Genomic DNA, 19,174 nt, shown 5'->3' with positions numbered 1-19,174 from the left:
ATATTGAAACATACCTGTCAATCTTTAGTTTACTGAACTATTAAATTTAAGTTAAAGAGTTTATTTTCTACTTTTTAGTACAAAAAAGATTATATTTTTTAGAAAATGTTTTTGCTTTAGTTTATTTTCTACTTTCTATTCTTTACATAAAGTTACGATATTTAGCAATGCGTTTGTCAAGACATTTGTAATTAAATCGAGTTTTTTATCCTTATTAAAGAAACAGAGTATTTCCTGATTAAAGGAGCAGAATATATTTTTTTAAAGGATATTTTTTTATATAAAACTAAAATAACATAAGGTACAAATATTTCATTTGCTTTGCCACCTTCAACCTCCCACATACGTAGCATATTTTTATATTAATATTAAAAAAAGATATGTTGTAAGTTATTTTTTCAATTTTATTAAAAAAAAAAAAATTTTTTTTTAAAAAAGTAAAAAAAGAGTTAAAAAAAAAGATTTAAAAAAAATACAAACCCACAAGCAATCTTAGCCAATATTAAAAATGAAAAGATGTACTTACAAAAGTGAACAAATTATATTATTAAAAATAAATTACAAACCCACAAGCAATATTACCCTATTTTAAAAATGAAAAGATTTGTTAATGAATAAAGATTACTTTTAAAAACAAACTCGCAAGCAATTTAGCAGCTAATTTCTACATACAAGGTTAGTTTTTTGTGCATCAAGGACAACAAAGTTACTTGATGAAGAGTTCATATCAAGATTTCATTTATCAATAAAAGGAAAAGCTATTATTATTAACCAAATGCTATTAAACAGCTTATGGCATCTTGCCTTGACGCTTCCTATTCCAGGAGACCGAAAAATTAAACTAATAGAACAAAAAATCGAAAGTTTTCTTTGGAACAGTTGCACCATAAAAATTACAAGACAAATATCTAAACTCCCTGTTGATAAGGGAGGCTTAAATATCATAGATGTTAAGGAAAAACTTCAATCTATACAACTAAGTTGGATTTCAATATATTTTAATGAAAATGAAAAAGGAGCGTGGAAAGATTCAGCTTACTATAAATTACAGAAACGCCAACCAGGGAAACCTCATCTTTCTCACCACACACTCAACAGAATCGTTAAAAACTCTCCCTCCTTACTATCACCAAACTATAAAAAAATGGAGTTGCTTATACAGAAAAACAAATAACCACACAAATCTCACAATCGAAGAAATACTAAAGCAGCCTATATTCTATAACCCATACATACGCCACAAAATAAAACTCTCAAACCAACTCAAGAATCCACAAATAACGACGTAATAAAGCTAGGTGATATCGCAAAAGTATTTATCCCTGGATTTCTGGTAAATCAACTAATTGGTATAAAACAACTCCTCCTAACAAAAATTATAAACTCTTACCGCCTCAATGGAAACAGCTCATAAATACTCAAAATCAAATGTACGATCACAACAAGTCTCTGACATCTATTCACTTAAAAAATAGACCTGCCCTTCGTATTATCGACCCCAATCCAAAAACTTTATACATCATCTCAAAGAACTACAAAAACACAAATTTAACCGAATAATATTTCAGGTGGCAAGATCATTTCAAAAATAGCATGAAAAACACCACAGCAAAAGAATGGTCGCAATTATTCTGCTCAATCCACAAAAACAACACCAACAACAAAGCAGATGAAATAAGGTATACCCTCATACACTTTGTTTTACCCACTAACTCAGTATTTAAAAGAAGAGAATACATAAAAAATGATCTCTGCCCCCAATGTAAGAATAAAAAAGAAGATCTACCCCACACGATGTATAAATGCAAGAAAGTACAGCCACTAATAAAATATACATTTGCTCTCATCCGAAAAATTTATCCACATCATCCACCTCTAAAACATATTTAAATCTTTTCTTTTTGCTTTATCACCTTCTGTAAATAGTTTTTGTAATTGGTAAAATAATATTTAATGAGCTTTTATATAAATTATATTGCAACAGAATGAGGTCATTCCACGAAAAGTCCAAATTTACGAGAGTGACGCTCATAGTAGAATTCCAACACAAAATCAAAAAGATTTTGTTCCAAGAATTCGAAATTTCAAAGCTAACAAATAAAAAGGATTTTCTTTTTTTAGAACTTAATATAAAAATGAACAACGATCGTTTTTTAAACCGAGATGTCCAGATTATTTCTCAATATTATTTTTTTTTTTTTATTTTTATTTTGCTTTTTCGTTTATTTTCATTTTTTGATTCTTCTTTTCTTCTTCGTTTTTCTTTTATGTAGCCTCTAGAGACTATGTCTATATTTTACCTAGTAGTGGAACAGTAGACCAAATTGTAAATATAACTACTGTATTCATTATTAAAACTCTGCACGACAAATGCCTGAGGAGAATAAACTTCAATATATTATAATATCAAGTGAAAGAAAAGATTATATTTCTTAGCACATGTTTCTGCTATATTTTTCATTAAATAAATTTAAAAAAATACAATACAAAAATATCATTTAGTTTGAGTACATTATTGGAAAGTAAGAGTTACATTATCTTTAACAAATTAAGACTAAAATTAACTAAAAAATCAAATTTTATAACTATTTAAATTTATTAGAATCTTTCGGTATTTTTATAAATTGACCTCCAAGAATATTACTGTGCACTTATTGGATACTGCACTATCTGTTAATTATTTAAACCTATGTTAAGCAACAACTTTATATATATATATATATATATATATATATATATATATATATATACATATATATATATATATATATATATATATATATATATATATATATATATATATATATATATATATATATATATATATATATATATATATATATATATATATATATATATATATATATAGGGGAGACCGAGGCACGTTGGCCCACGGGGTAGGTTGGCCCATTCGAGTTTATTCAAAGGCTAGAGGCTTTAACTAGCTGGGAATCTAAGGTGAGGTTGTTAGTAATTTAATCCTTTTTTTAAAAAAAAATCATATTTATCAGACCATATTTGAGTGAGTAATGCGGTTTTAATAATTTTTCATACATCAAAGTAAATTTTGAAAAACTTGTTTAACGTGTTTATACTCACTGACGTTTGACAGTACAGCATTATTTGAATGCCATATTTAAAGGTTATAGTGTAAGTATTATTTTAGTATATAATGTTCTACAAAATTAGTTGACAGTTTAAGATGAAAGTTGTTCATACTCTAAACATGACAATGGGGCAGATTGGCCCGATGCAACCGGGGCACGTCGGCCATGTGGCCAACATGCCCCGTAGATTTTTAAAATAATTCGGGTAAATTTGTGACGGATAAACTGTTTTTGTTATAAAAGTATTAAAACTTGTAAAACATATTAGATCAGAAATTAGCCTCATAAACAAATTGGCATTTGTTTTTATACGTTTTTTTGGGTTTTATACGTCGATCATAAGAAAATATCACTGGAATACATAAGATTTAAATTTAAATAAATTATCTCATTATAAAATGTAATTTTATCTTAGATTTACATATGTTTAACCTTAAATATTGTATATATTTATATACTTTTATTATATATATTATTTAACATATAATATAACTTATATATGTAAATTTAATTGATATTTAAACTTTTACATACTAGTTATACTTACATATATAAATTTAATACTTTATACATAATACACTTAACTTTTCATGCTTAACACTTAAATTTCTATATGATGTATAAATTTAATATGGCACGAGTTATGTAAATTAATAATGATTAAAAGTAAATAAGTATTTAAAAAAATATATATATAAAATGTAATTTTTTAAATATATAAGTATGCAGGTATATAAATAATTAAATAAAAAAGAAATAGTTAAATATAAAACATGTAATAAAATAATGTACTTTTGGTTTTTGCATTTTTTTTTAGACCTACCTAAAAATGGTAAGAAATTATATTTGCAAGTCACAACATGGAAAAGTGTCAGAAGAAACAATGTTATTGGCAGTGATACAAGTTACAAAATATAAAATGCGGTAGTGGTGTAGTGGTAAGGCGCTCGCTTCAGAAGCGAGAGGTTCCGAGTTCGATCCCCACCACGTCCCTGGTAGTACCGCATTCAACTTGTTTCTCCGCGCAGCGGCCTTGTTTGTCGAGGTTCGTGCTTCGGAGTTATAGAGTTGAGAGAGGGTTATAACCACTATTGAGTAGCCTCCTCATCTGTAGTGGCCTTCATGGCCTTGAGGAGGTGAATAACAAAAAAAAAAAAAAAGATCAATTAGAGCAGTTAGTAGAGAATTTAATATACCACGTAAGACTCTAGGAAGATATTGCATATCTAAAAGGTTGCCATCTACATCTAATACTTCAGTTCAAACTGAAGTAGAACTTGATTGCCAAGTTATTCTTTCAAATTCTAACAATGATAACAAACTTGAGTTTGATGTTACTGCAACAGTACATAAATCTAATGCAGAACATACGCCTGATAACGCAGCTATAGGGAGAGATTTATCACCTAAATTAGATAAAAAACCCTGGCACAAGTTTGGCTATGCCAAAAGATTTCAGGTATTTTTATTTTCTCCAACAAATTTGAATATAGTTTAGTACAGTAATTTATTTAAACATTTAATAAGATACTTCAATATAAAATACTGCTTTGATATATTTAAAATTTTGAATTTTTTTAAGAGACTGGGACAGATACCTAATACGATTTTAATGTTTATGTCTAATGGTAATATATATTTTATATTTCCTTAGGTATTTGAACCTGAGCAGGAAGTTATGCTTGAAGAATACCTAATGAAAGCAAGTGATATTTACTTTGGTCTTTCTCCTAAAGAAGTTCGACGGTTTGCTTATACATATGCTGTTGCTTGTAGCAGGAAAATTCCTCACTCATGGATAGAACTTCAACCTGCTGGTAGTGATTGGTTCTTCGGACTCTTAAAAGGGCATCCAAAGCTTTCTATTCGCTCTCCTCAAGCAACAAGTTTAGCTCGGTGCACAAGTTTTAATAAACATAATGTAAATTTATTTTTTGACAACTTAAGCAATGTTTTGAATAGGTTAAAATTAAGTGCTTCAGACATTTGGAACATTGATGAGTCTGGAATCACAACAGTGCAGCGGCCTGATTGTGTTGTTGCACGTAGAGACTTTCGCCAGATGGTCGTGTAACATCAGCAGAAAGAGGAGCATTAGTGACTATGGCTTTGGCGGTTAGTGCAATTGGCAATAGCATACCTCCATATTTTATCTTTCCCAGAGTTAATTTTAAATCTCACTTTATTCGTGATGGACCAATAGGATGTGATGGATCAGCACATTCTTCAGGATGGATAACAGAGACAAATTTTCTTAAATACATCAAACATTTTTCTATCCATGCACGTTGTTCCAATGATTGCCCTTGTCTGGTATTGATTGACAACCACAGCTCTAATCTTGATGCAGCAGTACTTGATTTTTGTAAAGAAAATGGTATCACACTTTTATCTTTTCCAGCACACTGTAGTCATAAATTACAACCATTAGATAGAAGTGTTTATGGTCCTTTTAAAAAGTTTGTGAACTTAGCATGTGATGCATGAGTTACTGTAAACAAACAACCTATGACTATCTATGACATACCTGGTATAGTAAAAAAAGCACTTCCTAATGCTATAACTCCAAGGAACATAATTAGTGGTTTCCAAGCAACAGGTATTTATCCATTTAACAGAGATATTTTTCCAGAAAGTGATTTTTTGTTATCATATTTAACAGATAGACCAGACCCTAGCACTAAAATGTCATCTGTGGATTTTACCATCCCTAAACAAACACCTAGAAACAAAGTTTCAGCTGGGGATTGTAAACAAACACCTAGCAACGAAGTTTCATCTGTGGATTGTAAACAAAAAAAATTCAAAAAATTTAATTCAAATGAATCAAAATCTAAGAAAGGAAATTTTCCAGATTTGAACAGCACATCAGGTGCTATTCTAAACTCTTCACTTATACCATCTCCTGAAGAAGTGAGGCCTGTTGAAAAAGCTCAGCCTAGAAAAAACTATGTAAATAAGTTCAGAAATCGGAAACGAATTTCTCCTATATTAACTGATACACCAGTTAAATAAGCCTTGGAACAGGCACAGAAAGCAGCAAAAGAAAAAAAACAAAAGAGCTCAAAAAATAAAAAACTATTTTCTATCAAAGAAGCTGGTTCAAGTAACTCTAAAACAAGCAAGTTTTTGCCAGTCAACCTGTAAAAGAAAACCGCAACAAGAAAAACAAAGATGGTAATGAGGAAGATGTCTTGTGTCTTAGTTGCTTTAAACAGTTCTCAAACAGCCTTCTAGGTCCTGTGTGGATACAGTGTTCAAGCTGTCAGCGTTGGGCCCATGTGAGTTGTGTAGAAAAAGATGCAAAGGGATTAGATTATAAATGTTTATACTGTTGTTAACTAAAATGTTATTGTTGTATTTTAAAATGTTATTTTTGTATTGTATAAGTTGTTTTTGCTCAATGAGCGTTTTCTCACTTCAAAGTCTGCCATAAGTTGTATGAGGGCCAACCTGCCCCAATCCTTGGGCCAACCTGCCCCGATAACGGGGTAGGTTGGCCCACCCGATATGACCTAACAAAAACAATTTTTAATGTGTTATAAAGCTATTATGAACTTTTATTAATGTTTTTTCCGGATAGTCTAAGGACTAGTCAACCTTTTTCCCAAAAAAAATAAACTAAAAAACAAAAAGCTAAAAAGTTACACATTAAGGGAAAAAAAGCGGGCCAACGTGCCCCGGTCTCCCCTATATATATATATATATATATATATATATATATATATATATATATATATATATATATATATATATATATATATATATATATATATATATATATATATATATATATATATATATATTTATATATATATATATTCTTTTACATTTTAAACATAGTTAGTATTATCTCAACTTGGTTAATAATATCGTTGAAGCTGTAATATGTAAGAACTTAAACTAATTGTAATTATTATTAAAATTTATTTCATTAATTAATAAAAAATTTTTATTTCATTAACTAAAACTTACCATAAAATCACACTTGCTTAGAAACTTTGCTCCAAATTGCTCAGTAATTGAAATGTGAGCGACTTCTATGATTAAATCAACATTTCTAATAAACAGATTTAAAAAAACTTAATTGATTTTTTATTGTTTATTTAATAAATATTCATTAAAAATTCGCACTATTTACTAATAGCTATATTGTTTTCTTTTGAAATAAAAAATAAAGTGTTTTCAAACATAAACACATATTCACATGCTTTTTCACATAAAGTTTTGAGTCAATCTTATACAAATCATTAAAAAAAAATATTTTAAATAAATTTATAAACTAAGAAAATTATAAACTAAGAAATTTATAAACTAAGAAAGTTTAAAAAACTTTATATTTGTACTAAAAATTTTATTTCTGCAAGGCTAGCTGTCACAATAAAAATTTCCTACAAAAAAAAAACATTAAAAAAAAATAATATTCATAAAAAAAACTAATAACTTTATTTGATACATGGTAACCATTACTTGGTAGGACAAATTGTTTATGATTATTGCCTTGTAAAAATATCCATTCTGTTAATAGCTTTGCTTTTGTCTATGACTAAATTGTACTTATAAGTGATTTGTGCATTTATACTGAGATCTAGGGTACTCTAGAGAAATAATTTGTGCAGCAGTACCCCTCTGCCACTCTTTCAACTCTCTAAAATAATGCTAAGGAACAAGGGTCAATTTTTTGAATAATCAAAATTACTGAAACAAATAATCCTAATGTGTTTTATTATATACTACTATTTTTAAATACTATTATAAAAATTCTATTATAATATTCAACTACACACGCATAGCCCAATAAAGCCTGAGGTTGTAATCTATAAGTGCAACGTTCAAATCTATTAAAGTTTTTATTTATAGCATTACTTTTTTTATTTTTATTTTTTATTTTTCATATTTTAACAGTAAGATAGACATGATTACAATGGAACATAGACAAAAAACAGTTTGCCCTAACTTCAGTTTAAGATCTTTATTTTGCTATTGAATTCTAAATCTAATTTTATATCCAGTTTGGATTATTATATAGCAAGCTTCCGCTCATGCTTTATGTTTTTTTATCCTTTTTTTTTTTTTCATAAAAAGTAATGAGTGATTTTTCAAAAAATTTCTGAAATCTTTATAAAGATTTTATAATCTGAATAAATACCTTAAAAAACAAACTTAGATGCATTTATGATACTATAGAACACACTTGCATTTTCATAAATTAAATAAAACTCATTCATACAATATGTAAAGCACTTTCTCCAAGTTTTCTTACCAGTACCACTACCATTTTCTCCTGAAGCTGCTACCTTTCTACATGCTGATAGCCAAATTAATTTGATCTTCTATGACAAAAGTTATGCAATACAACATTTTTTCTAATATCCGCTTAAGATTATGTTTCCTTTTTGTCATACCATTTTTCTTTATCTTTTACTTTTATTTTTATTTGTTACAGTCATACCATTTTTCTTTATATTTTTATTTTATTTTTATTTGTCTTGTGAGAGTCAGATTTTTATCATAGTCTTACAAAATTGTTAAACAAGTTTCTAATTTTTAAAAACTCTAGAAAATACTCTGACATCCACAACTATACTATAATAAGTCTTCACTCTATTATTAATTTCTTTATATAAAGGTTTTGAGATTATTAAATCATTTCTTTCTAACTGCAGTATTAAAGTTATTGTTCAAGGCCTACACTTTTCTTCATTTACTATCAAGGATAGAACATATATTCTTCAAGGTTCTTTCTTTACTCCTGTATTGCTTCTTAACAATCTTCCTGAAGAACTTACATCTAAAGTCCTCAAACTCATAACATAATAATGGTTGCTTGCCACCTTGTTGGAAGTGAATTAGTTAAAAAATATATATAAATATATGCCAGTATTTAATAAATAAATAATGTATGCATTAATGTCTAAAAATTTATAGTTAATTGAAAAAAATTTTCTAACCCAGGCTATCAACACCTGCTAAATTTTATAATTTTACCAGGGCCGGGTTAGCAAAAAGTCTAATTTTTAGCCAGGGTCGGGCCAGGACCCCGGTCACTTATTAATGATGTCGACAATCTTTTCTTACTCAGTCAATAATAAATATGACTCGATGTGCTTGGCTGAAAGCATTCTGGACATACACTATTAATTAACAACATGGTGTGTCTTTAACAATGTTAGATTGATTTAATTAAGAAGGTCACAGAGAATATTACTAGTAAAAAATTGAAAGGTGTTACTGTGTTAACTTTTGTGTTGCCAATTTTTTTTTTTTTCTTTTTTTTTTTTGTAAAAACTTTGGAACAAAAGAAATTCTGGGATTATGGGCTCAGGAGTTTCTTGAATCCAAATATAACAAAAACAGTTTTATAATGGATATTTGAGCTAAATAAAAGCAACTCACAAATACTTAGTATTAATTTCATAATTTATGTGCTCACAAATATATGTATATTATGTTTTATATTTTTAGACAAAAATATAAAACATAATATACATATATTTGTGACCATAACATCTATATATATATATACATACATATATTTAGAGAGAGAAAGGATATCTTTAAAATATTGAGTTATTTCTTATTGTTCTTTTTAATGGTAATCAATTATGATTAAGCTCTCCATACAGGGGGCAGAAATAAAATTTTAGTTGCCCATTTATTTAAAAATTTTTTTTTTTTTTTTTTTTTTTTTTTAGATTATTCACCTCCCCAAGGCCCGAGGGGGGCCACTACAGTCGAGGAGGCTACTCATTTTTTTTTTTTTAGTTGTTATTCGTGGTACAACCCTCTCTCAACTCTTTAACTCCGAAACACGAACCTTGCCGAGCAAGGCCGCTGCGCGGAGAAACTAAGTTGAGCGCGGTACTTCCAGGGACGTGGTGGGAGTCGAACTCCGAACCTCTCGCTTATAAAGCGAGCGCTCTTACCACTACACCACTACCGCATGTTAAACCAAATTATCAAAATGAAAAAAGCTAAATGTTTCTTTTGCCATAAGATTATGTCTAAAGATTGAACTTGAAAAACAAAGCATGTTAAAAAATTGTGCAAATGTCCTGATATAGTACTATATGAAAATGTCTAGATATATAAATCACATAATTAGAAAAAAAATGCATATAAAAAATTAAATTATGAATAAATAATTTATGAATTCAGATGATCAGATAAAGGTGGTCTGGGAAACTCAATAAATAATAATAACTCAAAATTTTCCTTGAAATTAAGCTTAGTACAGGGGTTTTTTTAAAAGGGTCTAATAGTGATATATATTTTTTTGACAAATATAACAAACAAACAATCTATGACTAAATTACTGCACAATATACAAATGCTCAAAGAAACAAATAATCTTGATAGATAACTTATTTCTTTGAACATTCGAAGTCTGACATTAAATTGGCATAATATTATATACTAATATATTTACATTATCAAAATTAAAATGGTAACTTTCTTATAGGATGAGAAAAGTTTTTTTGTTTTTTTTTATATACATCTTCGCTTCCAACAAGGCTGCAAGCAGCCACTAATTAAAGTTGGAAGTTACTGAAAGAGAAAAGATAAAGATTGTAGAGCAAGATAACGATTGACGGATGACTTAAAAGATTGCAAATTATATGAATCAGGAGAGCAAGATGAAGGAAGCGAATTCCAAAGAGCTGATGTTCGAGGAAAAAAACTAGACGAATAAGCGTTTTTGGAGCACTTAGGAACAGTCGCAGAAAAAGGATGACACTTAATTGAATGACGAGTAACACGAGAATGAATTTTAGTAGATGGCACAAGAGACGCTAGCTCATTAGAGCAGTGCCCATTATAGTATTTGCAGAAAAGAGAAAGAGAAGCAACATTACGACGATGTGATAATGGTTGGAGGTTGGCTGCAAGAGCAGGTCCAACTATGTTTACAATGCGTTTTTGCACCTTGTCTAAAAGAGAAAGGGCATCATTAGAAGATCCGCCCCAGATATGGCAACAGTATTCCATACAAGGCCGGATTTGAGATTTATAGAGATAGAAAATAGAATCCAAAGTAAGAAAGTGACGAGCTCGATAAAGAGATGCAACCTTAGCAGATGCTAATTTTGCAACGGATTTGATATATGGTTTCCAAGAAAGATTGGAAGTACGAGTTAATCCTAGAAGATGAAGAGTAGGTGACTCATGGAGTACATCATCGTTCATAAATATAGGAAGATCTAAATTATTGCGATAACGATTGGCTGAAAAAAATTGAGTTTTATCTGAATTAAAGTTCACCAGCCACTGTGAGCCCCATGCTGTAGCAGAAGTGAGATCCTTTTCAAGCTCAAATGCCCCCTCCAAGCAATCAGAGGGTGTTGGTTTCTTATCACGACAAGAACAAATTGTAGTATCATCAGCAAACAATGCCACCTTAGATGTGAGAATATCTGGAAGATCGATAATGTAAATTAAAAAGAGTATAGAGCCAAGGATAGAACCTTGAGGAAACCCTGAAGTTACAGAATAAGAAGAAGAGTGTTGTCCATCAAGGACAACTTTTATGCTACGATTGGAAAGGAAGGATTCAATGATCTTAAAGATGTTGCCAAATACACCATAAAAAGAAAGCTTATGGAGAAGACCAGCATCCAAACTTTATCAAAAGCTTTTGAAATGTCAAGAGCGATGGCCTTAACCTCTCCACCTTCATCTGATGCACAATAAAACCTGCCAGTTATTACTGTTAGCAAATCAACTGTAGAACGAGAAGATCGAAATCCATATTGATGGTCAGAAAGTAAGTTATTAGATTCAAGATGAGAAATTAAGTGTTTGTTAATTAAAGATTCAAAAACCTTGCAAATGATAGGAAGAAGACTTATGGGACGGTAGTTAGACGAACCAGATCCCTCTCCAGAATTTTTGAAAATAGGAATAACAGATGCCACTTTCCAGCAGGCTGGAAAACAAGGCTCTGATAAGCACTTGTTGAATATTTTTGAGAGTATAGATGACAGCTCTGGAGAACACTTCTGCAAGACAATAACAGGTATGTTGTCCGGGCCACAAGTTATAGAAGAGTCTAGGCAGGAAATCACTTTAGGTACAGATGCTGGAGTGATATGAATGTGAAGCAATGGATCAACCCGTTTGTTGGCAATATCAGGTAGAACGCAACTAGTGGAATCAAGAGATAATATTGATGAAAGTTTTTAGCAAACAATTCGGCTTTGTCTTTAGGTGAGTTGACAAAGTCTGAACCATACAAGAGAGGTGGAATTATAGATTTGCCCTTATTATTGATATTATTAAAGATTCTTCAGAAGTCACGAGAGCCTAATTTTTAAGAGGAGATACGAGATTTCATGACCTGAGAATAGCGGGTTTTGGCGTTAGACAAAACCTTTTTACAATTGTTTCTAGCAGTAATAAACAGACGTCTGTTTTCTGGAGAATTGTTTTGCTGATAAATATGGAAGTAACGGTTTCGATTGGCAATCGCAGCAGCACAGTGTGAGGAAAACCATGGAGGAGAGTGAGGCTTGACCTGGAATCGTCGAGAGGGAATAAAAGATTCAATGCCAGCCTGAATCTACGAAGTTATGTAAGAAGCACATTTGTCAACAGGAAGACGAAAGATTTCTACCCAAGGGCCATCACGAAGAAAATCACGGAAAGAATCCCAGTCAGCTTTACTGTAGTTGTAAGAGGTATGATAATAGGGGGATTCAGGTAATGAAGAAGAATGAGATATTAGTTTTAGAGAGATCAAACTGTGATCAAAAGAACCTAAAAGTGAATGTGGAGAAACTGAGCACTGACTAGGATCAGAAACAAGACATAAGTCGAGTAGAGAAGGTAGATGATTCGGGCTGTCAGGAAAGCGAGTTGGAAAGTTGACTATTTGAGTTAGGGATTGAGAAAGGCAAAAGTTGTGGGCTTTAATGCCTGCAGAGTCACTGGCACTAGAGCCAAGCCACTCAGAGTGGTGAGCATTAAAGTCACCGACAACAACTATATTAGCTGATGGATAAAGAGAGAGGGCTTGGTCAAGTGCCAGTGAATTCAGACAAATGGGTGAATTCTTACGAATGTAAATGCCCAGGCCAAGCATGTGACTATTGGAGTCTTTACGAATTAGAGGCAGATAACCATCAACACTAAGATCACAAGATGAGACAGCCGAACTCAAACTAGTCTCACAAAGAGAAAGTAGGTCTGGCGAACTTTGCAAGAGATAAGACTCAACAAAAGAAAAGTTACTTCGAAGACCACGAAATTAGTGAATGATAGGTTTAGAGAACTTGGTGATGATGATGATTTTTTGTGTTTTATAGTTTTTGGTACTTTATTCATTTTTAAATTAGATTGAAGAACTTGACTCAAAGCATAGATAGTACTCAATGCAATGCACACCAAAAGTACAAACAGGGACACCATCCATGCACAACATGGCACTGTTAATACTTTGATATTTTCAGCTGTTGATGGAATCAGCCTCTCTGAGAGCTACCACAGAGTTTGGGAAACCTGACTACCAGCCGGCCTCAGAACCATAAAACTGAGTTTTAGAGCTGTACCCTCATTAGGAGATAATAGAATGAGTTGCCTAGTCATAAAAACAAAGTCACAAGCAAAACCCACGCATTGAGTCAAGAAGATCCAGCATTCAACATCCTAAACTGGAAACAATGTATTAAAAATACATCTGCGCTAGCCTAATAGATGAAGAAGGGGTGCGAGGCTGGTCAACAAATAGAATCTGTTTACCCCTTAAGTCTTTGCCTAGGAGGCCTTCTACAAGACAGTAGCCGGGTGCATTTAACATCTGCCCAAGATGAGTATTTTTATCGAGACACCATCTCTAGCCTTTACTCAACCAAGAGCCCCAAGGCAGGGGGTGTTTTAAATCGGAGTTGGCATCTCCTTGCCTTTGCCTAAAAAGGCGTATCCTACAAGGCAGCAGGACATGAAGCAGATTGTACTGGGTTATATGTTACCAGTAGCAGGATAACCTGATCTGACTGTGTTTCTATATATAATGAGAGTATCACAGTTGTTAGGTACAACATGACAAATAAACTTTTCTATACAATATGCTAAGATATACCACTAATAGCTAATTTAATTTTTTGTTAAAAATATTAAAGCTAAATTGGTGTTTATACATGTAATTACGCTTTTAATATTTTAAATACATACTAAAGATCTAAAAATATACTATAAGGAAAACTGATTTTCCCTATTTCGACCTTCTAGAAACCCTGATTATCTTGTGTTTTGTTTTGAAAAAACAAAACACAAGATAATCAGGGTTTCTAGAAGATCGAATAGATATGCAGGAGATTTGGTTGACTTTTTTGAAGTTTTATCTGTAATAACTGATATCTTATAAACTATTCTTTAATGGATTTGCAACCAAAGAAGAAATTTTAGCAATTTTCTTGATTTTAAATTGAAAGAAGTATGAGAGGCAATATGAGATAAACTATTTTGAGTTCGTTGGAATTTTTTTAAATTTTTTTTTGTAAAAACTTGATAAAGGACTGTTACAATAGTCAAGTTGAGAGTTTACAATGCCACAAGCAATTGTTTTTTTTGATGAGACGTGGATGTAAGTGGCGAAGAGCATAAATATGGTATTTGCAGGATTAACAGTATTGCTTATATGTTGGTCTAAGGAGAATGTTGAATCTAGGATGACAGTTAGGATTCTTATCGAATTTACTCTAGTTAGTGTTGTTCCAGAGTATTTAATTTTGAAATCATTTTTAAATTTTTCAGATTGCTTCCTAGATCCATATAAAATAGCTTCTATTTTGCTTGGGTTAAGCAGAAGTCCGTTTTCTGGAAACCATTTTGTGACTGCATTAGCACATTTAGTGATTTTTTTAAGGTTTTCTTTTCCTGGATTAATAAAAGTATATAATTGGGTATCATTGGCATATTGATGATTTATGGCATGTTTAGCTATAATACAATATACAGGTGAAACAAACATCAAAATTAGAAATGGGCCTAACACACTATGTTGTGGTACTAATGGGCCTAACACACTACCTTGTGGTACTTCTGTTGAACTCGTTGACGATCTAGATTTTGTTAAGCTAATAGAAACGAAGGGTTTTTGAGAGTGCAAATATGATGTCAGCCATTTTTGTGCAACACCTGTGACACCAAACTCATCTTTTATAAGAGCAATTAGCAGGTAGTGATAAATTTTATCAAATGCTGCAAATATATCTAGAGCAAGGAGAATGTAATTGTATATATTTAGGAGTGTTGTTTCTGTTAAGTGATTAGACCTAAAACCAGATTGAAAAGGATTGAAGTTTACAGTTGAAGTTATATGTGGAAAAAGCTGAGATAAAGCAAGCTTTTAAAGAATTGTGGATATTGTATAGAGATTTGATATAGGGCGCAGATCAGTGAGTTTAAATACTGTTTGTCCTTATTTTTTGGTAATCAGTGTAATTTGAGCAACCTTGAATGAGACTGTGAAAATTCCAGATTTAAATGATGAATCAGGAGATGAGCTATAATTGGACTAAATAATTCTGAACATGATTTAAGAATGCTTGTGTGAACGAGTGGCAATGTCTAAGGTTTGAGAGTTTTGATTACATGCAAAAGATCAGTAAAAGTGACTGTACCAAATATTGCAAAAGTATCTACAGGGGGGAGATTGCTCCATAATGAAATCATGTATGTATGTACATATGTGTGTATGCATGTATATATGTATGTGTATATATATATATATATATGTATGTGTATATATATATATATATATATATATATATATATATATATTTATATATATATATATATATATATATATTATTATATATATGTATATATATATAAATTTATATACTCAGGGGCTATTTTAGAGCCTTTGTGACAGCGTTGAACGTATTTGGGCAATATTTGGGCACCGCCCTAATTCAAAAAATTGAGAACTTTTTTTTTTTATATAGCAAATTTTTTTTTTAATGAAAAAAAACACCTACATACGGCAATGTTTCTAATTTTCTTACAGCAGTCACAGGCATATATATATATATATATATATATATTTATATATATATATATATATATATATATATATATATATATAAAATCACAATTTTTTTTTATAGGTCTTGCTTTAATTGTTTAGGATAAAATGAGTTTTGGCACATTATATTAAAACATAATAAACATATTATATTATTTTTAGCTGAATAGCATTAGTTGATGAATAACTGTAAAGAAACCTTTCAAAAAAATGATTTAAATCATGTAAGATTTCATTCTCTTGCAAACCAGAAAGTTTATCAACACTTCTATTCCAAACAAAAGCAACATCTAATCCATAATCATTGTTCTTTATTTCTCTATATATATACTGACCTAAAGTTGAAAACAAAAAAATGCTTTTAGAAAAAACAAATAAAAATAGGTCAAAATAAGCAGTAAATAAAGTTTGTTTTAATTAAATAGAAATGTATGCTTATAATTTTAAACATAGCAGGGATAATAACCAATATTTCCTTACATCTGTTAACGTGGCTTTACAAAACTTAGGAGGTAAATAACACTTTCTACTCCCAAAGGCCAATCAGGTTCATCACCTATTTATTGTTGTAGATATATCAGAAAAACTCACAATAATATCAGACTTTTCTAACATTTATAATAACCACATTTTCAAAAAAAATTTCTGCTTCTTTTGTCAAGCTGTGATTTTTTTATTGCTATTCAAGTTACCTAATTTTTAAAAGTGATCCTTACCCCCAACATATTACCATTATTCTTATAAACAGTAGCACCACCAACACTAACACCTTATTTAGAGCAGAATTATGAAATATAAAGTTGCTTAGATAATTAATTTTTAAATAAATTTGAATGACAGAGATAGTGGTGGAAACATTGGTAAAAAGTAAGAAACACAATCAAAAACTGGTAGGCCAATAATACTCTTGTATCACTAAGACTGTAACAATTTCAATTTACTTTATTGAAATGCAAAACTTCTAAATAAAATGAGCTAAAAAGATTATTCTTGACTAATACTACTAGCCACTATTAGTAATAACATTTAATATAAGAAAATAGTTATAACATAAGCATCTTTTAAAAAAATCATTACAACTATTTTTTATTTTTCTTCATTTATTTTTATACAGATATATTTAAGTATTAACTTTTAATTCACTGATTTACTTCTGTTGTTGTAGTATTTTTTTTTTTTTTTTTTTTTTGGTGTTGTTAATGACATTAACAACATTAATAATGTTGCTATTGTTGCTGTTTTTATAAGTATTAATATACCATTGTTACTAATATATAATAAATTAGTTATTAATCAGAATAAATTATTAATAATAAATAACTACTTATACAGATTTAAAAGACTTCATTTTTATATATAACTTTTTTATTTTTGCTGTAAACAATTTTTTATTAAAACATAGTTAACAAAGTGTTTTCAAGTTTTTATATAATAAAAAAAAATACGATGAAAAAAAAAAACCTATATGTCCAAATCCAACAATTCCAACTTTTCGTCTTTCTTGGAATTTTGAAATACTGTGATTACTCATTCCAATACAAGTTTGGGCAACCTGGACCAAAATTTGCACTTATATTGCTGCTAATTTATTCTAGATGATTACCTACCTAATGATAACCATAACAAACGGTAATATAAGAAACTGATAAGACCGTCGCACAGTGAGTCAAAATCCATAAAAAACGGCAAAAAACCCGCCATAAAAAAAGTATTGCTGGAAATTAATTAATTTAATTATAATGTTACTAAATACCACTAAAAGTCAATAATTAACTTTTTTGTGAACAATTTTCAAGATTTCACCAATTTATACGCCTTTTTCCGAGACTTATTTATTTTATTTTATTTATCGGAAAACCCGTTCAAAAAAATCAAGCTTTTGTGTCACTCTTTTAAGATTGACAAGGGTAAAAACAGTTCAAAATTTAATTTGAAGTCATATGTTTAAGATGTTTGGCAACTACTAACAACATTTTTGACAATAAATTTTGTTTTTAGTTTTTCATTATTGATATCTCAAAAATGTGTCATAAATTGATTTTTTTTAATTAGTTTAATTATGAGTTTAGTTTAAAAACTAAACGATTCCACTAGATTCCATGGTAGTTTTAATATTTTCCCATTAATAGGTATATATAAAGCAGAAAAAATAAAAATCATTTGCCCAAACTTGCCCCAATTAAAATAAGACCTTTCAAATACTTCGATTTTTTTGTGTTTTTTTTTTTTCGTTTTTAATTAAAACTTGCCGTAAAAAGTAGCGAATATTAGTTCATTGCTTTCATTCATTACACAAATTATACATTTAGTTCCTATTAGTAAAAAAACTCATGCTCATGCAGATGGTGCTAATTATCAAACCTCAAAAACCAATATATGCAACGTTTGATGGCATAGTGCACGTTTTAAAATTAAAACTTGTGTATAAAATAACTTAAAATAGTTCATTGCTTACATTCAACATGAAAAGAATACATTTAGTTCCTATAATTCAAGAGTTAAGAATTAATCATGATAACTTACTCGAGGCTCTTCTACGTGAGTTTTGTAGACTGGAGGGTCTATACTATGAAAGTATTGAAAAACCTGAAATGATAAATCTAAAGAAAACTCTAATAATATTTAAATGTAAATTCCGATCAAAGTTGCGGAAGTATGCAAGAACCTTCTCTAGACTTTTAGAACACGAGCGAACTCGGTTGAACAAAGATATTACTGTTAACAAAAAAAATGTTGCATCAGGTTCAGGTAGAAAGTGCAAGAACTGGGAAGATTTAGGTGATAGAAGCAGAAGATCTAAGGTATTAATAAATAAATTAAATTCAACCCAGTTAAAAAAATAGTTTACAAGCTTAAATATTAAAATATTATCTTGTTTAAGGTTGAAAAATTGGCTGAACATCCTGCTGAAGCATTGGCATTAGCTTCAATAAAAAAAGCCACTAGAGATCCTAGCAAAAAAGAATTCGTTGATTTGTGAAAAGTGCTACAAACTCTGAAAAAGATAAAATCAAAAAGATAAATTTTCCGATAAAAATGA

At 30.0% G+C, this 19,174-nt stretch overlaps 1 protein-coding gene across 3 annotated transcripts in view; it reads right to left on the bottom strand.

The window, feature by feature from the left end:
• LOC100203319 (aspartate dehydrogenase domain-containing protein) overlaps nucleotides 1-17,786 on the bottom strand; it is a 40,193-nt gene extending 22,407 nt beyond the window's left edge. For 2 of the 3 annotated variants that reach the window (XM_065807211.1, XM_065807210.1), the window contains exons 1-3: nucleotides 17,596-17,786; nucleotides 16,334-16,469; nucleotides 7,083-7,167 (exon numbers count right to left, since the gene is read on the bottom strand). In XM_065807211.1, the coding sequence (XP_065663283.1) occupies nucleotides 7,083-7,167; nucleotides 16,334-16,469; nucleotides 17,596-17,665 (291 nt within the window). In that variant the 5' untranslated portion in view covers nucleotides 17,666-17,786. The remainder of the gene's footprint in view (nucleotides 1-7,082; nucleotides 7,168-16,333; nucleotides 16,470-17,595) is intronic. The other variant, XM_065807209.1, reaches the window with a different exon arrangement.
• Nucleotides 17,787-19,174: the final 1,388 nt, after the last annotated feature.

Source organism: Hydra vulgaris, chromosome 10, assembly GCF_038396675.1.
Source record: "Hydra vulgaris chromosome 10, alternate assembly HydraT2T_AEP".
Lineage (NCBI taxonomy): Eukaryota > Metazoa > Cnidaria > Hydrozoa > Anthoathecata > Hydridae > Hydra > Hydra vulgaris.
The sequence above is the reverse complement of the archived record's forward strand: the minus strand, read 5'-3'. Positions and strand labels throughout refer to the sequence as shown.